Below are 20,196 nucleotides of genomic sequence, written 5' to 3' on the forward strand. Positions count from 1 at the left end.
CAACAGCGGATATATTGCAAGCCTGCCTAGAAGACATTTAGATTTACCTCTGCACGTGCAGCCAGGATATATTTGAGTCATTGGTTGTTTATTGATACAGGCCTTTCCGTTAGGAGGCCAAGAACATGTAATTTTAATAGTGTGCCTATTAAATCTCTTTCTGTATCTATAGCTGCTAGGGATGGGAATATGTAATAAGTGTAAGAATCTTCTACCTATATTTGTCTGAATAGTTAGGAGGAAAGGCAATATGAACCATAAAATTTTACACAACCTATTCTTACGACCAGATAGTTAAGGAGTTGGAGGGTCATAAAATATTAAAATCAGTAAAGCCACTATCTTTTAGAGCCTTATTTTAATATGGGAAGCGTTTTCAAATATTTTTTTAGATGAAGAAATATTTGAAAAGCTTGATTCCTAACCATATGGTCTAGCACCTTGAGCAAGTGTCTTCTACTATAGCCTCAGGCCAACCAAAGTCTTGTGAGTGAATTTGGTTGAAGGAAATTGTGTGTGTGTACGCACACAGTTTGATATTATATACACAGTCATCCATTTTGAAAGCTAACTAGAGGGAATATGACATCAAACTATATGACTTGGGTGGTGGGATGAAGATCATGGTAAATGTAAGGAGAGTGACACTTTTAAGAATGTGGGGTGTCAATAGGAATTTGCTTGGGGGAGAGGTGAGGGGTAGAGGGAAAGAGAAAAAGAATGTTTGTAAAACCTTTGAACAAATGTGTTGTCTATGAATATATAAATATATATTAAATGCATGTGTGTGTGTCTACTTCCTTGTCTTGACACTGTACATTAATTATCACTGCATACAGGCTGTGTCATTTCTGGACAACCTTCCATGAAAACATGTCCACACTTGGGAAAACATTACCTTGCTTAGAAACAGACATGGGTTGGTAACAAGAAGAGCATCCATCTTGTAGAAAATGTTTTTCGAGTAATTTTCATCTGACCCATGCAAGTATGGAATGGTAGGCATTCAAATGATGATGATGATGAATACATTTTTTTTTTACAAATATCTTCATCAACAAATGAGAAATTATTCATTGCACTATGACTAACACAATATAATAGTAATTCTGCAGAATTGTTTGGGCCTTCCTAGTTCCACTGTCCATCATAGTCTGGATGGCATGCAGTATGAACAGCAGAGCAGTGGACCAACTGTCCTGTAAAATCCATTAAAGTTATTGTTTTGTGTTTTTTAAATTTATATTTGCAGTGCTTGGGTTGGGGATGGCGGTGAAGAATATAGTGGAGGGGTGGATGATCATTGTAGTGGTAAGCGGGGAGAGAGACATTCATTAAAATGTTCACTTGGTCTCATTTGACCTTGGTTGTTAGCTGGTTAGGAATTAATACTAAAATGGACTTTTTTGAATCCCTTTGTAATACATTGTATTTTGTATTTACATATTATAGATGATGTCTGACTTGAACGAAACCAAACTTATTGCTTTACTTGCAGTTTAATGAAATATATCTCCTCTAGAATAGTTATGGCCACTTTTTATACCAGGAGTATCAAATTTGGCATAGCAGGATGGATTGAAGCATAAACTAAATGTCATGGGTCAGATAGGGGTAGTTTCTAGTATTACTAAAATCCTTATTCATGATGTAGGCCAAAATAAATGGATAAAAGGGTCAATATTATAAACTTTATTAATAAAGGAAACAAATGAGGTCTAGCTAAATATGTGTACATATATATGTAATTATATATATACACATATGCAGATACATATATACACACATGCATGGGTGTTCATACTTATATATATTATTATTTTTTTTTTTTGGTTTGAAAGCCACAAAGCTGGATCCTGTTTGAAGGTTTAATGTGATCACTGCATACTTAATTCACTTGTTTCCAGGGGACCTTCTAGTAGCTTTGTATGTATTCTGCTCATGGTTAGCTTCCTATTTTTATATTTATATATATATATATATATATGATGATGATATGAGTGTATATACGTGTGTGTATGTATATACATAGGAATATGAGTGTATGCATGTGTATATATATGTGTATGTGTGTGTATGTATATATATATATATATATATAGTGTGTATGTGTGTATATGTATATACATATATATATATATATATATATAGTGTGTGTGTGTGTATATATATAATATACATTCATATATATTTATATATAAATATAACATCTGCTGGTCATTATATTGTTACCATTTGTTGTCTCATTCCTGATTAAAGCATGCAGTTTTAACTTCAGCCACTCAGAAATTTAGCCTGCGGTGAGGGCAGCAGGAAACTGACCATGAAGCTTTTTTTATCTATTTATTTATATATTTTATTTATTCCACTAACATTTATTTAACTCTTTTCATATATTGACAATGCTTATCTCTCTTTTTCTCTCTCTCTCTCTCTTTCTGTCTCCCCTCCCCCCACTCTCTCTATGATAGTTGTATCATCTGGTTATTGCAACAGTGTGAAAGAAGTAAGATCAATTGTGACTGAGTGATATCATTGTTGGGAATGTCCGTTTGGCTACAGATTTGTTCTAAGTTCATAATAGCAATTTCTCAGACAAAAATATGTATATATTTGTCCTTTTAATTGGTTCCTGCAAGAATTTCAGACTAGTGCAGTGACTGATGTTTCATCTCTACATTTTGAAATCTCAATGTCTGTAGTTGTAACCTTGTCATAAATACTCATATGTACCCAGAGATCCTTAACTTCAGAAAAGATTGGTTTTTGTTATACAACTTATCCATATCTTCCAGATGTCTGTCTTAGTCACATATTTGTAGAAAGGTTCCAAACTGTTCACTAAACTTTATATAGTGCTAGTGCATGCATATACAGCTGCATGCATGCGCACATACACGCGAGTACTGTCCAAATCTCTGACCAATCACATACAGCTAGCTGGCATTCAATTGGCGCATCAAGTTTCACGCTTTTTGATTGGGTTTTGGATAGAAAATTCACAAAAAAAAACTTCTATTGATTTTTTAATGGCTTTGCGGGGTGACTGGGGAAATGTAAAGATATGCACGACCACCCTTGGACGGTTTTGAATGACCATAGAAAGTGCGAGCCCTCTAACTGAAAAATTGTGGATTTGTATAAAGGACACACACACACACGCAGACATTTTGCTGTTTATATATATAGAGATTACATTGACAGCAGGTATTTTGAATTTGCTAATACACTTGAAATAGTATGGCTATTCATTATACAATGATAGTGGTGGCAGTGGAAGCAGCGGTGGTTTTCTCTGATTACAGATAGTGTATAAACTCTGATAGTATAAGTTTTGTGTGTTCAAATTTATGTTGTAATATTCTGCACTCCTTGTACCATCACCCTCAGTATGTATGACATTGATTTACAGGTGTATAATGATGGGTTTTAAGTCAAGCAATCTTAATTTATCGGAAATTCATGCAGAGGATTGTGTGTCTCTTTCTTCTTTCTCATACACACACACACATATGTGAAGGTGCAAGGCTCAGTGGTTAGAGTGTTAGGCTCACAGTCATGAGGTAGTGAATTGGATTCCCAGACTGGGTTGCGTGTTGTGTTCTTGAGCAAGACATTTTATTTCACATTGCTCCAGTTCACTCAGCTGTAGAAATGAGTTGCAACATCATCACTGGTGCCAAGCTGCATCGGCCCCTTTGCCTTTCCCTTGGATAACACTGGTGGTGTGGAGAGGGGAGGCCGGTATACATGGGCGACTACTGGTCTTCCATAAACAACCTTGCCTGGAATTGTGCTTCAGAGGGTAACTTTCTAGGTGCAATCCCATGGTCATTCATAACCGAAGGGGATCTTTACCATATACCCATTATACATATATCATCATCATTTAACATACATTTTCCCTGCTAGCATGGTTTCTATGGCTGGATGCCCTTCTTAATGTCAACCACTTTACGGAGTGCACTGGGTGCCTTTACGGAGTGCACTGGGTGCCTTTACGTGGCACCAACACCCATGAGGTGCAAGATTAGGAACACTCAGCTAAAGAGGCATGTAGGGGACATGCATGTATGCAAGAACAACCATGATTTTACATGTCTCCTCAAATCCAGCAAACCACCAAGAGTTTTGGTCCCCTGTCATCCCTCTGTGAGGTCCATTATCTGGAGATATTCTCTTATCACTTCATCCCACATCATATATAATGATGATGATGATGATAATATATATATATATATATACACATACGCACGCGCATAAACACACACATGGTACATGGAAACTGAAAGAAGCCCATTGTGTGTGTATGTGTATTATTGTTTCCTTGTGATAGTTGTAAATGAATATCATCATAATGCAAGTGGTGCTCTTTATTTTTCAATCTTCCATTAAAAATTGTTGTCATGAGGAAAATGATGTTGATCTTCTAGGATTTCTCCACTCATCATCAATGTAAGAAGCACCATTGGCTCAGTTGACCTCTTCTGTTACCTCCTGCTGCAGTCCCATGACTTCACCATATCCCTGGCAGGGTAGCTGAACAGGTGCTAATCTTTGCCAAGGGGCAACCAGTAACTCTTCTGGGGCACGGTCGTCATTCTGTGAAGTATTCAAAATACCTGCATACCTAAGTCATATCTATCTGCCTATGTGTGTGTGTGTAAGTATGTATATATATATATAATATATATATATATATATATATATATATATTTATATATTTATAAAAATGGTAAGACAACAAAAGAATGAAAGAGACCTTGATATTATGTAAATAGAGGAATTTATCTGTAAATGTAATATGTGACAATTATTTGGTAGCTATGATAAAACTCTTCAGTTATCCGGCCATCGGAAAAAATGCATTTTTTCCGATGGCCGGATAACTGAAGAGATGGTGGCGTGGATTTCCACCTCGGCATCCGAAACTCGGAGTTTTATCATGGCTACTAAATAATTGTCACATATTACATTTACAGAATATATATATATATTTATTTATTTATATAAAAGCAAATAAATAAATAACAAACAATGGATAATTGTCAGTTCATTACAGCTGTTTCTAATGCATTTTTTAATAGATGAGTGATTACATTACATCATAGCAAAAAACTGTTTTCGTCTGGTGATACATAGAATTTCACACAATAGAAGAACAGTCCATGAACACAGTGGGAACACACCTAGACTCCAGCTCAAGCTGGCCTGGAATGAGAGAATGAACATAGGGCTACAATGACCATTAAAAGGGCTAGAGAGACATTAAGAGTTTAGTTAGCGGGTAGAAATAACAGAAGGTTTATAGCACCATGTTATTTATTTATCTGCTTATAATACACCAAAAGGTTTGACATCTTGGAGTATACCAAACACAGTGTGTGCTTTGGATCAGCTGCTAGGTGTTGAGAGGCAGTTGGATGGAACTTACACTAACCTCCTTATGAGAGCTCAAAATCTCTCGTGGAAGTGTCATCCAACCAATGTACAAATATATGGGAAACTACTTTTTGTGAAAGGTAGAAGAGTCCAGTTTGCTGGACATTGTTGTAGAGCTGAAAACGAGGTAATTTCTACTCTTCTCCTCTGGAAGCCATCTGCTCGTGATACCAGAGGGCACACACTCTCCTACCCTGATGTAATCTCCAGGCATCCAGCAACAGGACCTCCGTAATGCTATGATGGACCGTGAAGTCTGGTGTAGCATAGTAAATTCCATTGTCTTGACCACGGTCGAATAATGATGATGAATACTCATATGGATTATATTTTCTGTATACATAACCTGAATATTTCACTGGATGCACTTTAGTATCCAGTGTATTTATTCGACTAAAGGTGGTGTTTATAAGGTAATTTGACCCAACCTGGTGCCTATCATTTAAGTACAGGATTCTCTCCTGAATCCTTAATATTGTGTTTGTTTGTGTGTATAGATGAGATCTAGATATTCTCCATATAGAATACTTATAGTGCTCAAGGATTCAAACTTGAGTGGGCATAAAAGCAAATTAGACAGATCAATATATAATGTAAATACATGAAATACAAAATATGTATATATATATATATATATATTTATATTTGAGGATAATATCGATATTTAAGTATCAATATTATCAAGTGGCCAGCATGGAAAAAATACCGTACAAAGGTAATAATTTTTAACAATTAAAAGTGAGGGTGTCTGAGAGACACCCAGACACCCTCATTTTTAATTGTTATATATATATATATATATATATATATATATATAATATATATATATATATATATATATATATATATAAAGGTCTAATTCTTGCAGAGTACAAATGATATAGAAAATTAAAGGAGTGGAAGAAAGGCACTACAAATGCAACAGAGACACTCATACCCACTTCCGTAGTTGGCATGGGATTTATGTTTGGTTCCCTAATGAGTTATCAATTTAGGATTTATTGAAAACACTCAATCAGTCCACTGCACTAAGTTCTGAGCTGTTGCCATTTTAAATATGGTTAAATTCCTGATATTGTCGTCAGTTCCAATGCATGAACCTAAGTTAGCATCAATCTTAACCAATTTTGATGTGGTGAGTCATTCTCGCTTTTCATTCTTGAAGGGTTTTCTGAGGGTTTATTTTTTTTTTTTTTTAACTTTGCTGTATTCGCTTTAAAACTTTTTATTTTGTAGGTTCTGCTATAAACATATTTTTATGGTCATGGTAAATTGAACTTTTATTTATTTATTTTTGTCTATTGTGTAATTGGTATTTAACTTCTTCCTCTTTGATATCAGACATAACAATTAACTTGTAAATTTTAATTTCATAGGCATCAATCAGTTTGTGTATTGATTTTTCTTTTTACATTAGTTTGTTTTTGTTTTTTTTTTTCTCTTTCTTTAGCCTCGGCCAACCCTAATTGCGGTCCCGGTGGGATGATGGCCCAGCAGCAGAGTATTCCACAGCTTAGTGTCTCACAACAGCCTCAGTATTCACAGATTCCAGGTCCAGGTGAGGCAAAATTCCTTTTTTTTTTTTTTTACTCATGCAGTTTTTATATTTAATTATGAGGGCTAATAAGGGTGTTGTATCTCATTAATGAAAGCATACTGGTTTGTAATATTTTAGTTTCACTTAAATGTAATATGGTCTTATTATTGTTCACCACTAGAGCACTAAACTGTCTGTTTAATGGGATCCAGTTCATTATCCTCATCATTTAACATCCATTTTCCATGCTGGCATGGGTTAGTTGACTTGACTAGAACTGGCAAGCAGGGGGCCTGCACTGGGTTCCTTTTCTGATTTGGCCATAGTTTCTATGGCCAGATGCCTTTCCTTACTCCAACCAGTTTACAGAGTGAGCTTGGTGCTTTCTACATGGCACCAGCACGGTTGCTTTTATGTGGCACCAGCATGGGTGATATGTTGTAGTAATGGTACCGGAGCTTTTTATGTGACACCAGCACTAGTTTAACTTTACTATTTATCTTTTTAGGGTTGAAAAAACTATGTGCTACTAATATATCCAGTTTGATTTAAATGACTATACCTCTCCTGAACTATATACACTATAGTTCTATATACAGAACTGTAGTATGCATAGGTCTATTCATACTATAGGAGTATAGTATGTATCTATAGAACAACAGCTGTGTGGGTTGCAGGGAGTTGTTTACAGCTATCAGTTACAGTTAGTGGGTTACTATGACCTGCTTACAGCTAATGGATTACATTGAGTTGTTTGGACAACTTCCTGCATGCAATAATCTTTGCTTAGTTAGAGTTGGGCCTGGATTAATGAAACTAACTAAAAATCCCAAAGATGATATCTTGTTAACGGTTGTAGAATTTTGGAATACAAATATTCTGTTTGTATTCCAAGATCCACTAAATATGTTTAAAAAATACCATTTAAAAGACTGGAATTGTTTGTAGTGAGCTGTTGAAGCTGAATAGTTTGGATACTGAGAATGCAGGTTTTAAACTCAACCAAAGCAATTTCTTCATATTGTCTTTTTACATATTTATATTTTTAAAAATATGTGAATTTTTTGTGTAATGAGATAAAAAAAACCAAGGCTGTATAGATATTAGAGCATTTATAGACAGAAGGTCTTACAGCTGTTTCTAGGATATTAATTAATAATAACATCCCTTCATCGGAGACGGTGTGAGAGGAAAAGTTAAGTCATAGTTAGTTTCAATGTGATACAAATAGAGAGTGAGGTGGAGGAAAGAAAATAGATGTATGGTTATTGAGTTCGTAAATCCGTTTTATAGGCATAATGGTATATACACATTAAACTTTACAGCAATATCTAAAAAAAAATCCGACATTAAGATTAATAACAAACTTTCCTTAATTTCTAGGCATGCAGACTGTGACGTCCTTGCCACCAACCTTTCAGCAAGTTCTGCCAACGTCGTCTGTTGTACTCTCGGCCAATTCTCTTCCTGCGAGTCTGACCAGTATGCCACCACCAACATTGGTGTCCCAAGCTTCTGCTCAAGGTTTGATTCCTTTTTGAATACTTCAGCTGCAATAACGTTCATCTGAAGTTGTAGAATAATAAGTCTTTCTCTTCTTATTCCATTGTATACTTGTTTAAAAGGGAAAGAAAATGCCGGCAGGTTTCTTAAGTTTATGAGTCCTATATATTGTTGTTAAAATATTATCAACCCAAAACAACTGACAAGGCTCTCTCGAGTGTTTTCCTCCATCGTGCTGTAGCTTATACTTTTATTATTAAGCTTTTCTTATACTTCGTAGTCTACTGTTATCATCATCATTTTTTACTTCTACTTTTTCCATGCTGGCATGGGTTAGATGAGACTCATGGTAACTGTAGTCTTAGGTCAAATGTCCTTTCTGTTGCTAATCCTTGTTTGTTTTTTTAAGTAAGATGTTTTCATTTCACCAATCTTCATATATAAAACCAATGAGCTAGGGGACATATTGTTGGAGGAGGTGTAAACAAATGTCACCATCTTTCTCAGATTGTATCATTGTTAAAACACACTAAAATAAACATCTACACACACACACACATACACTGGGCTTCCATACAATTTCTATTTATAAATTTCACTCCTAAGGTTATAATACAAGACACTTGCCCAAGGTTCCAATAGAATTGAACTTGAAACCTTGATTGCAAAATGAGCTTCATAAACACACAGCTATATCTGCAACTTATAATTTGATTTAGTACTACTACTAATATCACCACTATCATCATCATCATCGTCTTAACATCTACTTTTCCATGGGTCAGACAGAATTTATTTCAGCAGATTATAAAATGAGTAAAGAGCAGCAGTTAATATGGACATGGATAGACGGACGGACGGACACACACATGCATTTATCTCTTTAGTTTATCACATTAATTCATTTATAAGTCAGTTTCTTTGCATTGCTGATAAGTTTGCTAAATTTCTCCAGATTAACAGTATTCTGTTTCAAATATTCAAGTAAATAAACCATTTGGCAGTTATCAATATATAATATCGTAACCGTACCTTTTTTTTTTTTAAACTTTTCCTACTCCTGCCACCTCCAACAAACACAAACAACTGATATTCTAGGTTGGATATTCATTCATTGCAAGTTATCTAATCTTATAGCATTTAAGCCAGTCATATCTGGTCCAAATATTCTACCTATTTTATATTCAAAGTGGCCAGATCCAGCCTCTTACACCTACCTTATAATGTCATTCTAAAATGCCAGAGCGGCTATCTGGCCTCCGTGCTGGTGGCACGTAAAAGACACCATTCGAGCGTGATTGTTACCAGCATCGCCTTACTGGCACCTGTGCTGGTGGCATGTGTAAAAGATTCGAGCGAGGTCATTGCCAGTACCACCTGACTGGCACGTAAAAGCACCCACTACACTCTCAGAGTGGTTGGTGTTAGGAAGGGCATCCAACTGTAGAAACTCTGCCAGATCAAGATTGAAGCCTGGTGCAGCCATCTGGTTCGCCAGCCCTCAATCATTCGTCCAACCCATGCTAGCATGGAAAGCGGACGTTAAACGATGGTGATGATGCATCTTTGAAATCTTGAAACTACAAAATAATGCATGGTTAATTCAAAATAATGCAAATTAATAAGCTTTGTTACATTTGGTAGAATAAGCTGAATGTCAAAGGTTTAAATCTAATTGTTATAGTTGACAGGATCTAATGTATACGGCACTGTTATATTGGATCAACACCAGAGGTTCATGTCTCGCTGCTAGTGTTATAGCAACTAAAATTTTAAATGTCATCATGCATATTTTGCTTTACTATTTCTTTGTGATTATTTTGTAAGTGCAATATTAGCAAAATAGATATTGTATAGTGTGTGTTAGTGTGCTTAATGTAATCTGTGAATGCTTACCTGATTGTAATGCATCTGTTCACTAACAAGATATTAACATAAAGATATTTTGGTTGCTGATGATGCAAATGCAAAACTACAGAATTGAAATTTACTCAGTTTTCTGCTGTTATTGTGTTAGGTTTTTGAACTTAGATTTAGTTGTGGAAATATTCAACTTGACACTTCTTAGCCTTAACAAAACAATCACTTCATATTCAATTAAGCCAGCTTTAGAAACAACCTTCCAGTTCATAGTTTGATTAGGAAAAATCTAGCTGTGCTGTGAAAGAAAATCCAACCTGCCTGACAATGCCATTATTTCTATGATAGAAACTGCATGTTTTAAAACAATAATCTAAATTAAAACCTTCCATTCTCATATTAATTTATGTTCCAAAAGAGTGGGTCTGTCTCTGCAGTATATATTGCAACTCTAACATATTATTTTTTGATACCTCATTCTGTGAACTGCAGAACAGTGCTTATTTTAATCTGCAAACATTTCACTTTCTCTGTGCAGGTATGGCCAGCTCAGCTAATGCAGGTGGTTTAGTAATTCCTGTTTCCTATTCCACATCACTAACACCTATGCCTATGGTCACAAGTCTCTCAACATCTCCACTTCTCTCGGTTGGCGCTGGTAAGCATTCTAAATTGTCTTTGTTATTGTAGACCAAAATTTGAAGCATATTTCTTTCACTCATTTTGGTGTTTGTTTGTTTGGTTTTTGTTTTTACTTTTATTGTATATGTTAAAATATATAACAGATATGTTACTTTCCATCTTATGTTCAGTTTGACTCATGCAAATACACAAATAATGTTCTGAAAAGTAATATAATTAAGTATTGGGAGTGATCACATCAAAACCAATACAGGATATTGTCTAATACATTTAGGCATTTCAAGGTATATGTTTTGTGAATAATTGTTGTTGCTTAGATCCAATCAAGAAAAGTGGAGTATGGATTAGTGAATCAAATATAAAGAGATTACACCAAAAGACAAAAAAATATTTTTAACCATAGTAATTGTAGGATTGTAATTTCAGAAACTGATAAATAACTTATCAGTTTTAGATGTTATCTGAAATATTCACTGTAACAGATGGCTGAATACCATTTTGGTATGGTGAATTGAGGGCAATGTAAGGCTAGAAAAACTTGAAACTATTGCAGTAATTAGAAGTAAAATGTTGCTGATAAAGAATAATTTCAAACTTGCATACCCGGTACCTCTAAAGACAAAAGTGATAAACCTTGACGATCCAATTAATATGTTGGAGGATATTTTCATAATTGTTATTTCCATATTGTTTTAGGTCCTCCACCGGCTGCTCCTGCGGGTCAAATGGATGCCAGTGGAAGTTTATTACCAAACGCTTCCCTTCCGCCACCTCTTTTACAAGTCTCAACAGCTCCTGGTATGAGTCAATATGCAACCACTACAAACGATCCGTTTTTAGGTATTGTCTATTTTTAAATTCATATTAACAAATAACGCAAAACATTTTATGATAGATTTCTTGAAATAACATAAGAATATCACTAAAAAGAACTTTCTCATTGTTATGCAGGTATTACTGATATATATCAAATTTCTCCTTTATATACTGACATTTTGTTATAGTTTTCTATATGTATATATATATGTATGTGTATATATATATATATATATATTATGTTATACATTGCATTTCCTTTGTGTTTTTCTCATTGTTAGGCAATGCTAATTTAGGTAATCCCCAACCTGCCCAAGTGATAGTTGGCCAGCAGACAGTCACCCCTCTTGGTATGTCATTAAGTGGTGGAAACCCTCAGATGGCCCCCCAATATGGTTCTCCTGTTCCTAATTCAATAGCACCTCCAATGAATGCACTACAACCTGGAGTGCAATTTGTTTCTCAGCAACAGCTCCCGCCAGCTGGACAACCACCACCACCCTACTATGGACAGGTGAGTTTTTCAATTCTAGTTAATTTTACTTGTATTTGCTAATATTTTCGCCATCATTATAATCATCATCTTGGCTTAGGTACAACTGTATCTAAAGCCTCCAGTTATGAGTGTTTCTTTCAAAGATGTATGGTGTATTTGTTCTTTGTTGACGTGTGTTGTAAATATTATGTGTGTATGATGGTCTAAAATATGTTACTAGCTATACTCCCTTTTCTTTTACTTGTTTCAGTCATTTCTGAGGCAGTGCTGGGACACCGCCTTGAAGAATTCCCTTAAGTCAAATGTATTGACTCCAGTACTTGTTTTTTTACAGCCTGGCACTTATTCTATTGGTCTCTTTTGCTGAAACACTAAGTTACAGGGACATAAACATACCAGTACCAGTTTTCATGTGGTGATGGTGGGGACACATAGACAAAAAGATGCACTCTCTCACACACACATACATATATACACACACACACACACACAATTGGATTCTTTGAGTTTCTGTTTACCAAATCCACTCACAAAAATTTGGTCGGCCTAAAGTTATAATAGAAGGTACCATGCCGTGGGACTGAACCCCAAATCATGTGGTTTGGGAAGCAAGCTTCTTGCCACACAGCCACGACTGCACCTGTTATGAGGAATATTTGAAATAAAATGTAAAACCAGTGATGGGCTGAAAACGTATTTGGGGAGGTGTGTCATACACCATATCACCACTCATCTCAATATTTTGGCATCTTTTTTCTAAGGACCAAACTCTTGCCCACCACGCTTTCCTCCCTCCCTCTCTCCCTCCACCCTCTAGAGCACATTTTCACCCAGTATTTATTCTTCGGTCCCACCCCCTACTGAATTGGCAATTATTTTTCACATTTTAGGAGTGAATAAGTTAAGTGTTAGTATTATATCAGTAATATTGCCTCTCACAATAATAATGACTAAGATGATGATGATGATATTGAGAGACAATGGCTCAGCAGAATGTTGCTAAACATAGTATTCTCTGATCATGAATTTGGGTTTGGCACAAAGTTGTTCTTTTTTTATGTAATTAAAAAATTATTTTTCTTCTTTATGTGCTATTTTGCACAAGAATAGAATTATTTCGGTTAAATATCAGAAATGAGATTTAACTAAAATAATTCAGTTATGTCCAGTTTCTCTTGCTGTCACTTCAGAAATGTATTGCTTATATGGTGATTCTGTGTAATGTTGGTGTGTGTGTTTTTTCTGTTTCAGTTTTCTGGTAGTGCTGCTAGTCTGCCGATGAGTCTTCCTGCAGCTGCCACGTACACTGTTGCTCCAACGACATACGCCATTACAACAACAGGTTATGCCTATAATGTCGGGCCACCGAAAGACGATTCTGTTCAACCTCCACCTCCACCACCTCATCATGCACCTCCTTCACAGTCACCCGTCCCGCCACAGCAGCCTCCAAAGCGGAGATTTACTGAAGAGAAACCTGAAGATAAAATACCAGAGAATTTGTTGGGCTATCAGGTTTGTGTGTAGTTTGTTACTGATAATAGTGAGAAAGAGAATTATTATTCTTATTATTGGAATGGCCCATGTGGGAGACAGATTGACTCTGTCTTTGACTAATAATTCAGGGTTTTGTGTAGCCAACATTCATAAAAGTTAACATTAACTTTCATTAACCCACACACACCACCACCGCCATCCCAACATTGGTAATGTTATAATAATAAAACTGTAATGAACCTTGTGCCTCCATACAGACAATAGTTCATTGTAGAAGGAATTGTTCCACTCCAGAGACACATGAAATGCTTACAGAAGTATTTGAAATGTTTTCCCTGAACTTGGCTGTTATTCATCTCATGCTTTCAGCTATTTCATCAGTTCTGTCTATCCATTAGTCAATTATAATCTTCACTAAAACATTGGCCTTATCATTATCATCATTTAACGTCTGTTGTTCATGCTGGCATGGGTTGAATGGTGATCAGGGCTGGTAAGCTGAGGGACTGCACTAGACTCCAGTCTGATTGGTTATGGTTTCTACAGCTGGATGCCCTTCCTAATGCCAGGTATACTTATTCAAAAGAAATCACCATGCTATTCAAGAAGCCTAAAATGGCACTGCCTTATGCTTATTTAAGAAATCAACAATACTGTTGTCAAAGATTATTAATGTAAGAAATATTTATTTTTGGATAAAAGAATTAGTAGGGTACTGGTCAAAAATATTTTGTATTTAGTTACTTCACTAAATGCCTTTCATCCTTCCAGGGTTGATGAAGTAAACAACAATCATATACTGAAATAATGTTTGACTTTATGACAATTTAATAGATCATTATTATTATTTTTAAAACAGCAAGCTGACAAAACCATTAGCACATGGGGCAAAATGCTTTGCAGCTTTTCCTCTGTCTACTTTCTGAGTTCAAGTTAGGCAAAAGTTGATTTCGCCTTTCATCCTCTTGGGGTCAATAAAATACATACCAGTTGAATACTGGGGTTGATCTAATCGACTTACCCCTTCCCTCAAATTGCTGGCCTTGTGCCAAAATTTGAAACCAATATTATTGTTATTGTTTGAAATACAGAATCAGAATGTCACTCAGAATGCTTTGCTGTTTAAATCTCTCACTTTGGCTTCTGGGTTCAAAGCTTGGAGTTGCTTTTCACTAATCTGTGGTTGATTCAATCAACTCTTCTCTCTCTTCTATATTCCTATGTTAGAAATCCTTATTATTATTTATTACCTACATGTAGCATTCTTCCCTTGAAATATAAATCTTGTTATAAATGTCATGTAGAGTTCCTCCTATCCAGTTTATACTAGAAATGCTGTTGTACAAGATGCATTATTTTTATTCTTAAATGTAACAAACAATTGCATCTAATGTGACTGTATTCCAGGTGTGATACCAGGTGTATGAAACATTAGATTCATTTTTTTTTCCCCCCCTAACAAAAAAAAAAAGTGTTTGCCTTATGCTATGGTGCATCTTCTACATCAGCAAATTCAGTATATCAGTTTTCACATAATGTTCGTATATTTTACAAGTTCCTCACCATCAACTCTTCATTATTGTTTATTATAGGCTGTCATTGTTATTAATTTGCAATTTATTCACCACCTGTTTTCATACGCTGCTTCATTATTGTTGTTGTTGTTAGCATGGTCCTCCTCAGTTGGCCAATATGATTGCTTCTGGTCCTCCACCACCTGTAGTAGGAAGCCATCACCAGTCACCTGTGACACAGTCTTTTACCCAGCCTTTAGTTGCAGTCACTCAGACATCTCAGGTTTATGAAGAATTCAGGTAACTTTGCTAATCTGTTCTTCAAATTTCATTTGGATTTTTTATTTCTTTTTTTGTTTATTATCAGTTTGAAATTTTATCCATCATCGTCATCATCATTGCCATTGCTATTATATCTGGTGGAAATGGCTGAAACTATTTAAACAGCAGACTAGAAATACTTCTCAATATCTAGTTTCATCCCTCAGAGTTTGATTCTTGCTGTGGCTAGCAATCATTTTTCAATTATATTCTGGCTCAATAAAATAAGTACCAGTGATATACTGGACTCACTTTCAATTGATCATACTCTTTCTTCTAGAAAAAGTTGCCTTTTGCTTAGCCAAAGGAAATGATTTGCCATATATATCATATTACAGACTTACAAATTTTAATTACAATCGTTTTTTTTGTACTGATTATTTTTTAATTTATTTGTCTTCCATTTTTGGTGATTGTTTTTTTTTTTTCTTTGTCATTATAAATATTAAAAACTTTTCGTTGCTAAAATTCTTCATTTTACAATGACTATTCAACTTTATCTAATAAGCAGTAAGTGACTAAGTTTTAAAACAAATATTGACTGCTGTTCTAATTTTTTTTAATCTGTATCACTTAGATTTTGATTGTACCTTTAGACCTATTTGGGGCTTGTCATATCAATTCTGATTCATTTTAAAAGCAACTTCCAAATTGCTTGCATGCCCAGTCTGAGGATATATCAATTTGAACAGAAAAAGTGTAATATTTTCATTGTGGCTTCTCTAAAACAGAAATGTGGTTACTAAGTCATTTTTAATCAATATTTGTTAGTGTATATTTGATACCATTCATCTAAAACCACCTTTCTCTCTTTTCCTAGAAATCAAGGGTTTGCAAACCCCCCTCCTGTGAACCAACCGGCATTTGTCACCCCACCTCCTCCACCACCCCCATCTCATAGTCCATCCCCAGAGAGGTCTGAAGTAGATAAGCACTTGATGCCTCCTCCTCCACCTCCCGGTGAGAGTTTTGTTGGTTTTATGAAGCCAAAAAAAAAAGCCAAAGAAAATTGTTAACTACTATATGAATAAATAACAACAAACTGTGTGAGGGACGCAAAGGGTGTAGCAGTTTGATAGCTTAGGTGCTGTTTGTAATCCTTCTTCTTGGTACATCTCTAACGTCTAAGTCTAGCAAATCTATTCTACATTCACACCTGCACGTGCACACACAATACACACTTGCAGTCATAAAACTTTTGATATCCACAGAAAACGACAGCCTCATAAGCCAAACTTATTTTTAGGCTGCATGGACCCTTTAACATTATACAAAAAAATTCCAACTTGTGATCTTAAACTATCACCTTCATCATCATTTTAGCATCCACTTTTCCATGCTTGCTTGGGTTAGACAGAATTTGTTGAGGTGGATTTTCTATGGCTGGATGCACTTCCTGCCACCAACCTTCATCTGTTTCTAAGCAACGTAACATTTCCCATTGCCTAATGTATTTTCGAAGGAAGATTTGAAATAAACGCTGATTGTTTACAACTATCATCTGATTTCAAAACAAAAGGAGCCTTTGTAATGAATATTAATTTGCACATTCAATCTAAATTGGATGTATTGTTTAAAACACCTTAGAGTGTAGTAAACATCACAAGAAATCACCTTGTGTGCATGACAAACTGCTAAGAAGTACAGACTAATATATTAGCTAATGAAATTTTTATTAGCACAGGCAAATGTGGATCATCAGTAATAGCTAACCAAGTGCCAAATGCCGGACTAACTGATGATATAGCATGATACTGGCCAAACAGCCAGTGATGTTGCAAGTGGCTATTGGACTTTTTGGTCCAAAGAAATTGTATCTTAAATTGTAAGAGGGTCATTACCTCGGTACATGTATTTTTTATAAAAAAAAACAATGTTTTTGAGAAGCAGAGGGTCTGTGGGCGCCTTCTTGCCTTCTCCCATCTTTATATTTTTTATTATAATCATCCGCCTCATTAATGTCTATGTCCAGCCCGCAAGCTACTCTTTGTAATGCCCTTATGGCAAATCTTTATGAAATAAAGTAGCTATTGGACTGTGAATAAATTAGCTGGTAGTGACAGAAATAGCTTTTGTAATGACTATTAATTAGCACATCCAACCTAAATTGGATTATGTTGTTTAGAATGCCTAAGACTGTAGTAAGCATTTTGAGAAATCATCTCATGTAGATGACAAATACTAAAAAGGCTGCTTCTGTCTCTAATAGTTCATTCATTCACAGCCCACCAGCTTTTTGCAGTGTCACTGGTTGTTTGGTCACTATTATGCTAAATCATCCTGTCTGGCTAGCTGCTACTGATGATCCGTAGTTTACAAGGAAATCACGTAATGTTGTAGTGTCATCCACCAGTGCTGATTAAAATTTCATCACCCACTATAGCAGTCTGTGCTTTTTAGCATTTGTCATGGACACAGGATGATTTCTTGAGACATTAAGTTGTTCTAAACAATACATCTAATATCAATATATATATATATGATATAGTGTATATTTAAACACATAAGGAATTCACTTATAGGGATTCTACATGCTAGAAAGAACAGCTAGGTTCTATAACCACAAAAATTAGGGATAAAATTCAGTTTTTGTGGTTATAGAACCTAGCTGTTCTTTCTAGCATGTAGAATCCCTATAAGTGAATTCCGTATGTGTTTAAATATACACTATATCGTATGACTAATATATAGTCTTTTTGACTAATTTTTTTACACGTTAGACCACTGGAAATGTAAATTTTGATTAATTTCCATTTCCCTTTGATATGATTATATATTGATATGTGCGAATGCATGAAACTCTCAGACCTTGAATCACACTAATACTTCTGCTAAATATTAATAAAAAATATCATCATTTAACGCCTACTCTTCATTCTGGCATCTGTTAGACAGTTTGACTGGAGCTGATAAGCCAGAGAACTGCACCAGGTTTCAGTCTGATCTGACATGGTTTCTGCAGCTGGATGCCCATACATACATACATATGCATGCACACACACACACACTTTCTCTCTCAATATCACAATCATTATCGACCTAACTCCATTCACCATATTTTACATTACATTTATACTTATATACTTGTATGCTTATACCTAAAATCATCTCCTCCGTATTAGCCACTACTCCCTTAATTTCCCATTCCCTGTTACTCCCTTTCTGGCTTTTGGTTTTTAATATTGAGTAATGACAACGATGGGGAGGGTTGTAACTGAAATTTATTAAACATTCTGTCCGTGTTATCTTAGCTAACTGTATAATGTTTTTGGCCTTCTACACAAATGAGATAATAGATTAGAAAAATTAGAAAGTGGTGAATGTTTCAAAACAGATTATATATATGTATATGTATGTATGTGTGTATGTATATATATATGTTTGTGTGTGTGTATATATATATATCCATATATATGGATGTGTGTGTATATGCATATACATGCATACACACACACATATATCCGTACATACATATATATGTATGTACGCGTGTGTGTGTATGCATGTATATGTACGTATGTATATGCATATATATTTATATATTACATATACATATATATGTGCATATGTATAATATATGCATATATATATATATGTGTGTGTGTGCATATACATATATGTGTGTGTGTGTGTTATATATGTATATTATATGCATATATATGTGCATGAATGTGTGTATGTATATATATGTGTATGTATATATATATATACATATATATAATATGGGTGTCATTGTTTATACATACATATATATTTATACATCTGTATATTTCTGTATCTATATACTTTAAATTAATAATTTTCTTTGTGCTTTTATTTTCATGCAAATTACGTAATCTGAAATTCTAGTGATTTTTGTATTGGATATGTAATATTTTAATTCTAAACTTACTATTCTAATCCTTACTTTGAGATTTATATATATGTATGTATACACATATATATGCATCTCAAAGTATCAGAATCTTCTTTGTAATTTTCTTCATTCATTTCATTAAGCTGATAATTCATCTATTATTTCTCTGGCATTCTCTACATAATTGTTTAATATGAAGATATCCAAACTTCTGTTAGTGATTAATTTTTTCACAAATAATTATTGTAACTTTTCAGGAAGCAAACGTACGGCGCAGCATCAAGGAGGTACTGAGACACAGGAACAACGTAAAAAAATCAAAGGCGCTCTTGGCAGTGTAGCCGGTAATATTTTTTATAATTACAGTTTGTTTATTAGATCCAAAGCTAGGTGACTAAAATGTAAAATTACCTGTAGGAAAGTTTTAAATGTAAAGACTTTTATGAAGCATTGTGTTGCTAACTTCTGCTTCTATATTACAGTTGAATGTGAGAGAGATTAATTGACATAAAATAGTTGTTTCAGCAATTCCTACAGTATAACCCATGTGTAAAAGGGTAAAAGAAATAATATTTCATTTTTGTAATTGGTTTGCAAGATTCATGTGTGGAAACGGACTCTGTTGTGTCTTACGAGAGTCATTATACCAATATTAATAACACACACACACACTGCTTCGATTCCACTCCGTTATTATTAGTCAGTTGGTTAA

General features: G+C 34.8%; 1 protein-coding gene across 8 annotated transcripts in view; it reads left to right on the forward strand.

The window, feature by feature from the left end:
* Positions 1 to 20,196, forward strand: part of LOC115220420 (KH homology domain-containing protein 4) — a 113,831-nt gene that overhangs the window by 88,463 nt on the left and 5,172 nt on the right. For 5 of the 8 annotated variants that reach the window (XM_029790542.2, XM_029790543.2, XM_036509972.1 and 2 more), the window contains 9 exons: positions 6,893 to 7,000; positions 8,363 to 8,503; positions 10,881 to 11,000; positions 11,681 to 11,824; positions 12,082 to 12,314; positions 13,548 to 13,811; positions 15,462 to 15,607; positions 16,449 to 16,588; positions 19,742 to 19,828. In XM_029790542.2, the coding sequence (XP_029646402.1) occupies positions 6,893 to 7,000; positions 8,363 to 8,503; positions 10,881 to 11,000; positions 11,681 to 11,824; positions 12,082 to 12,314; positions 13,548 to 13,811; positions 15,462 to 15,607; positions 16,449 to 16,588; positions 19,742 to 19,828 (1,383 nt within the window). The remainder of the gene's footprint in view (positions 1 to 6,892; positions 7,001 to 8,362; positions 8,504 to 10,880; positions 11,001 to 11,680; positions 11,825 to 12,081; positions 12,315 to 13,547; positions 13,812 to 15,461; positions 15,608 to 16,448; positions 16,589 to 19,741; positions 19,829 to 20,196) is intronic. The other 3 variants (XR_003882527.2, XM_036509973.1, XM_036509971.1) reach the window with 3 other exon arrangements.

The sequence above is a fragment of the Octopus sinensis genome, linkage group LG16, assembly GCF_006345805.1.
Source record: "Octopus sinensis linkage group LG16, ASM634580v1, whole genome shotgun sequence".
Classification (NCBI taxonomy): domain Eukaryota; kingdom Metazoa; phylum Mollusca; class Cephalopoda; order Octopoda; family Octopodidae; genus Octopus; species Octopus sinensis.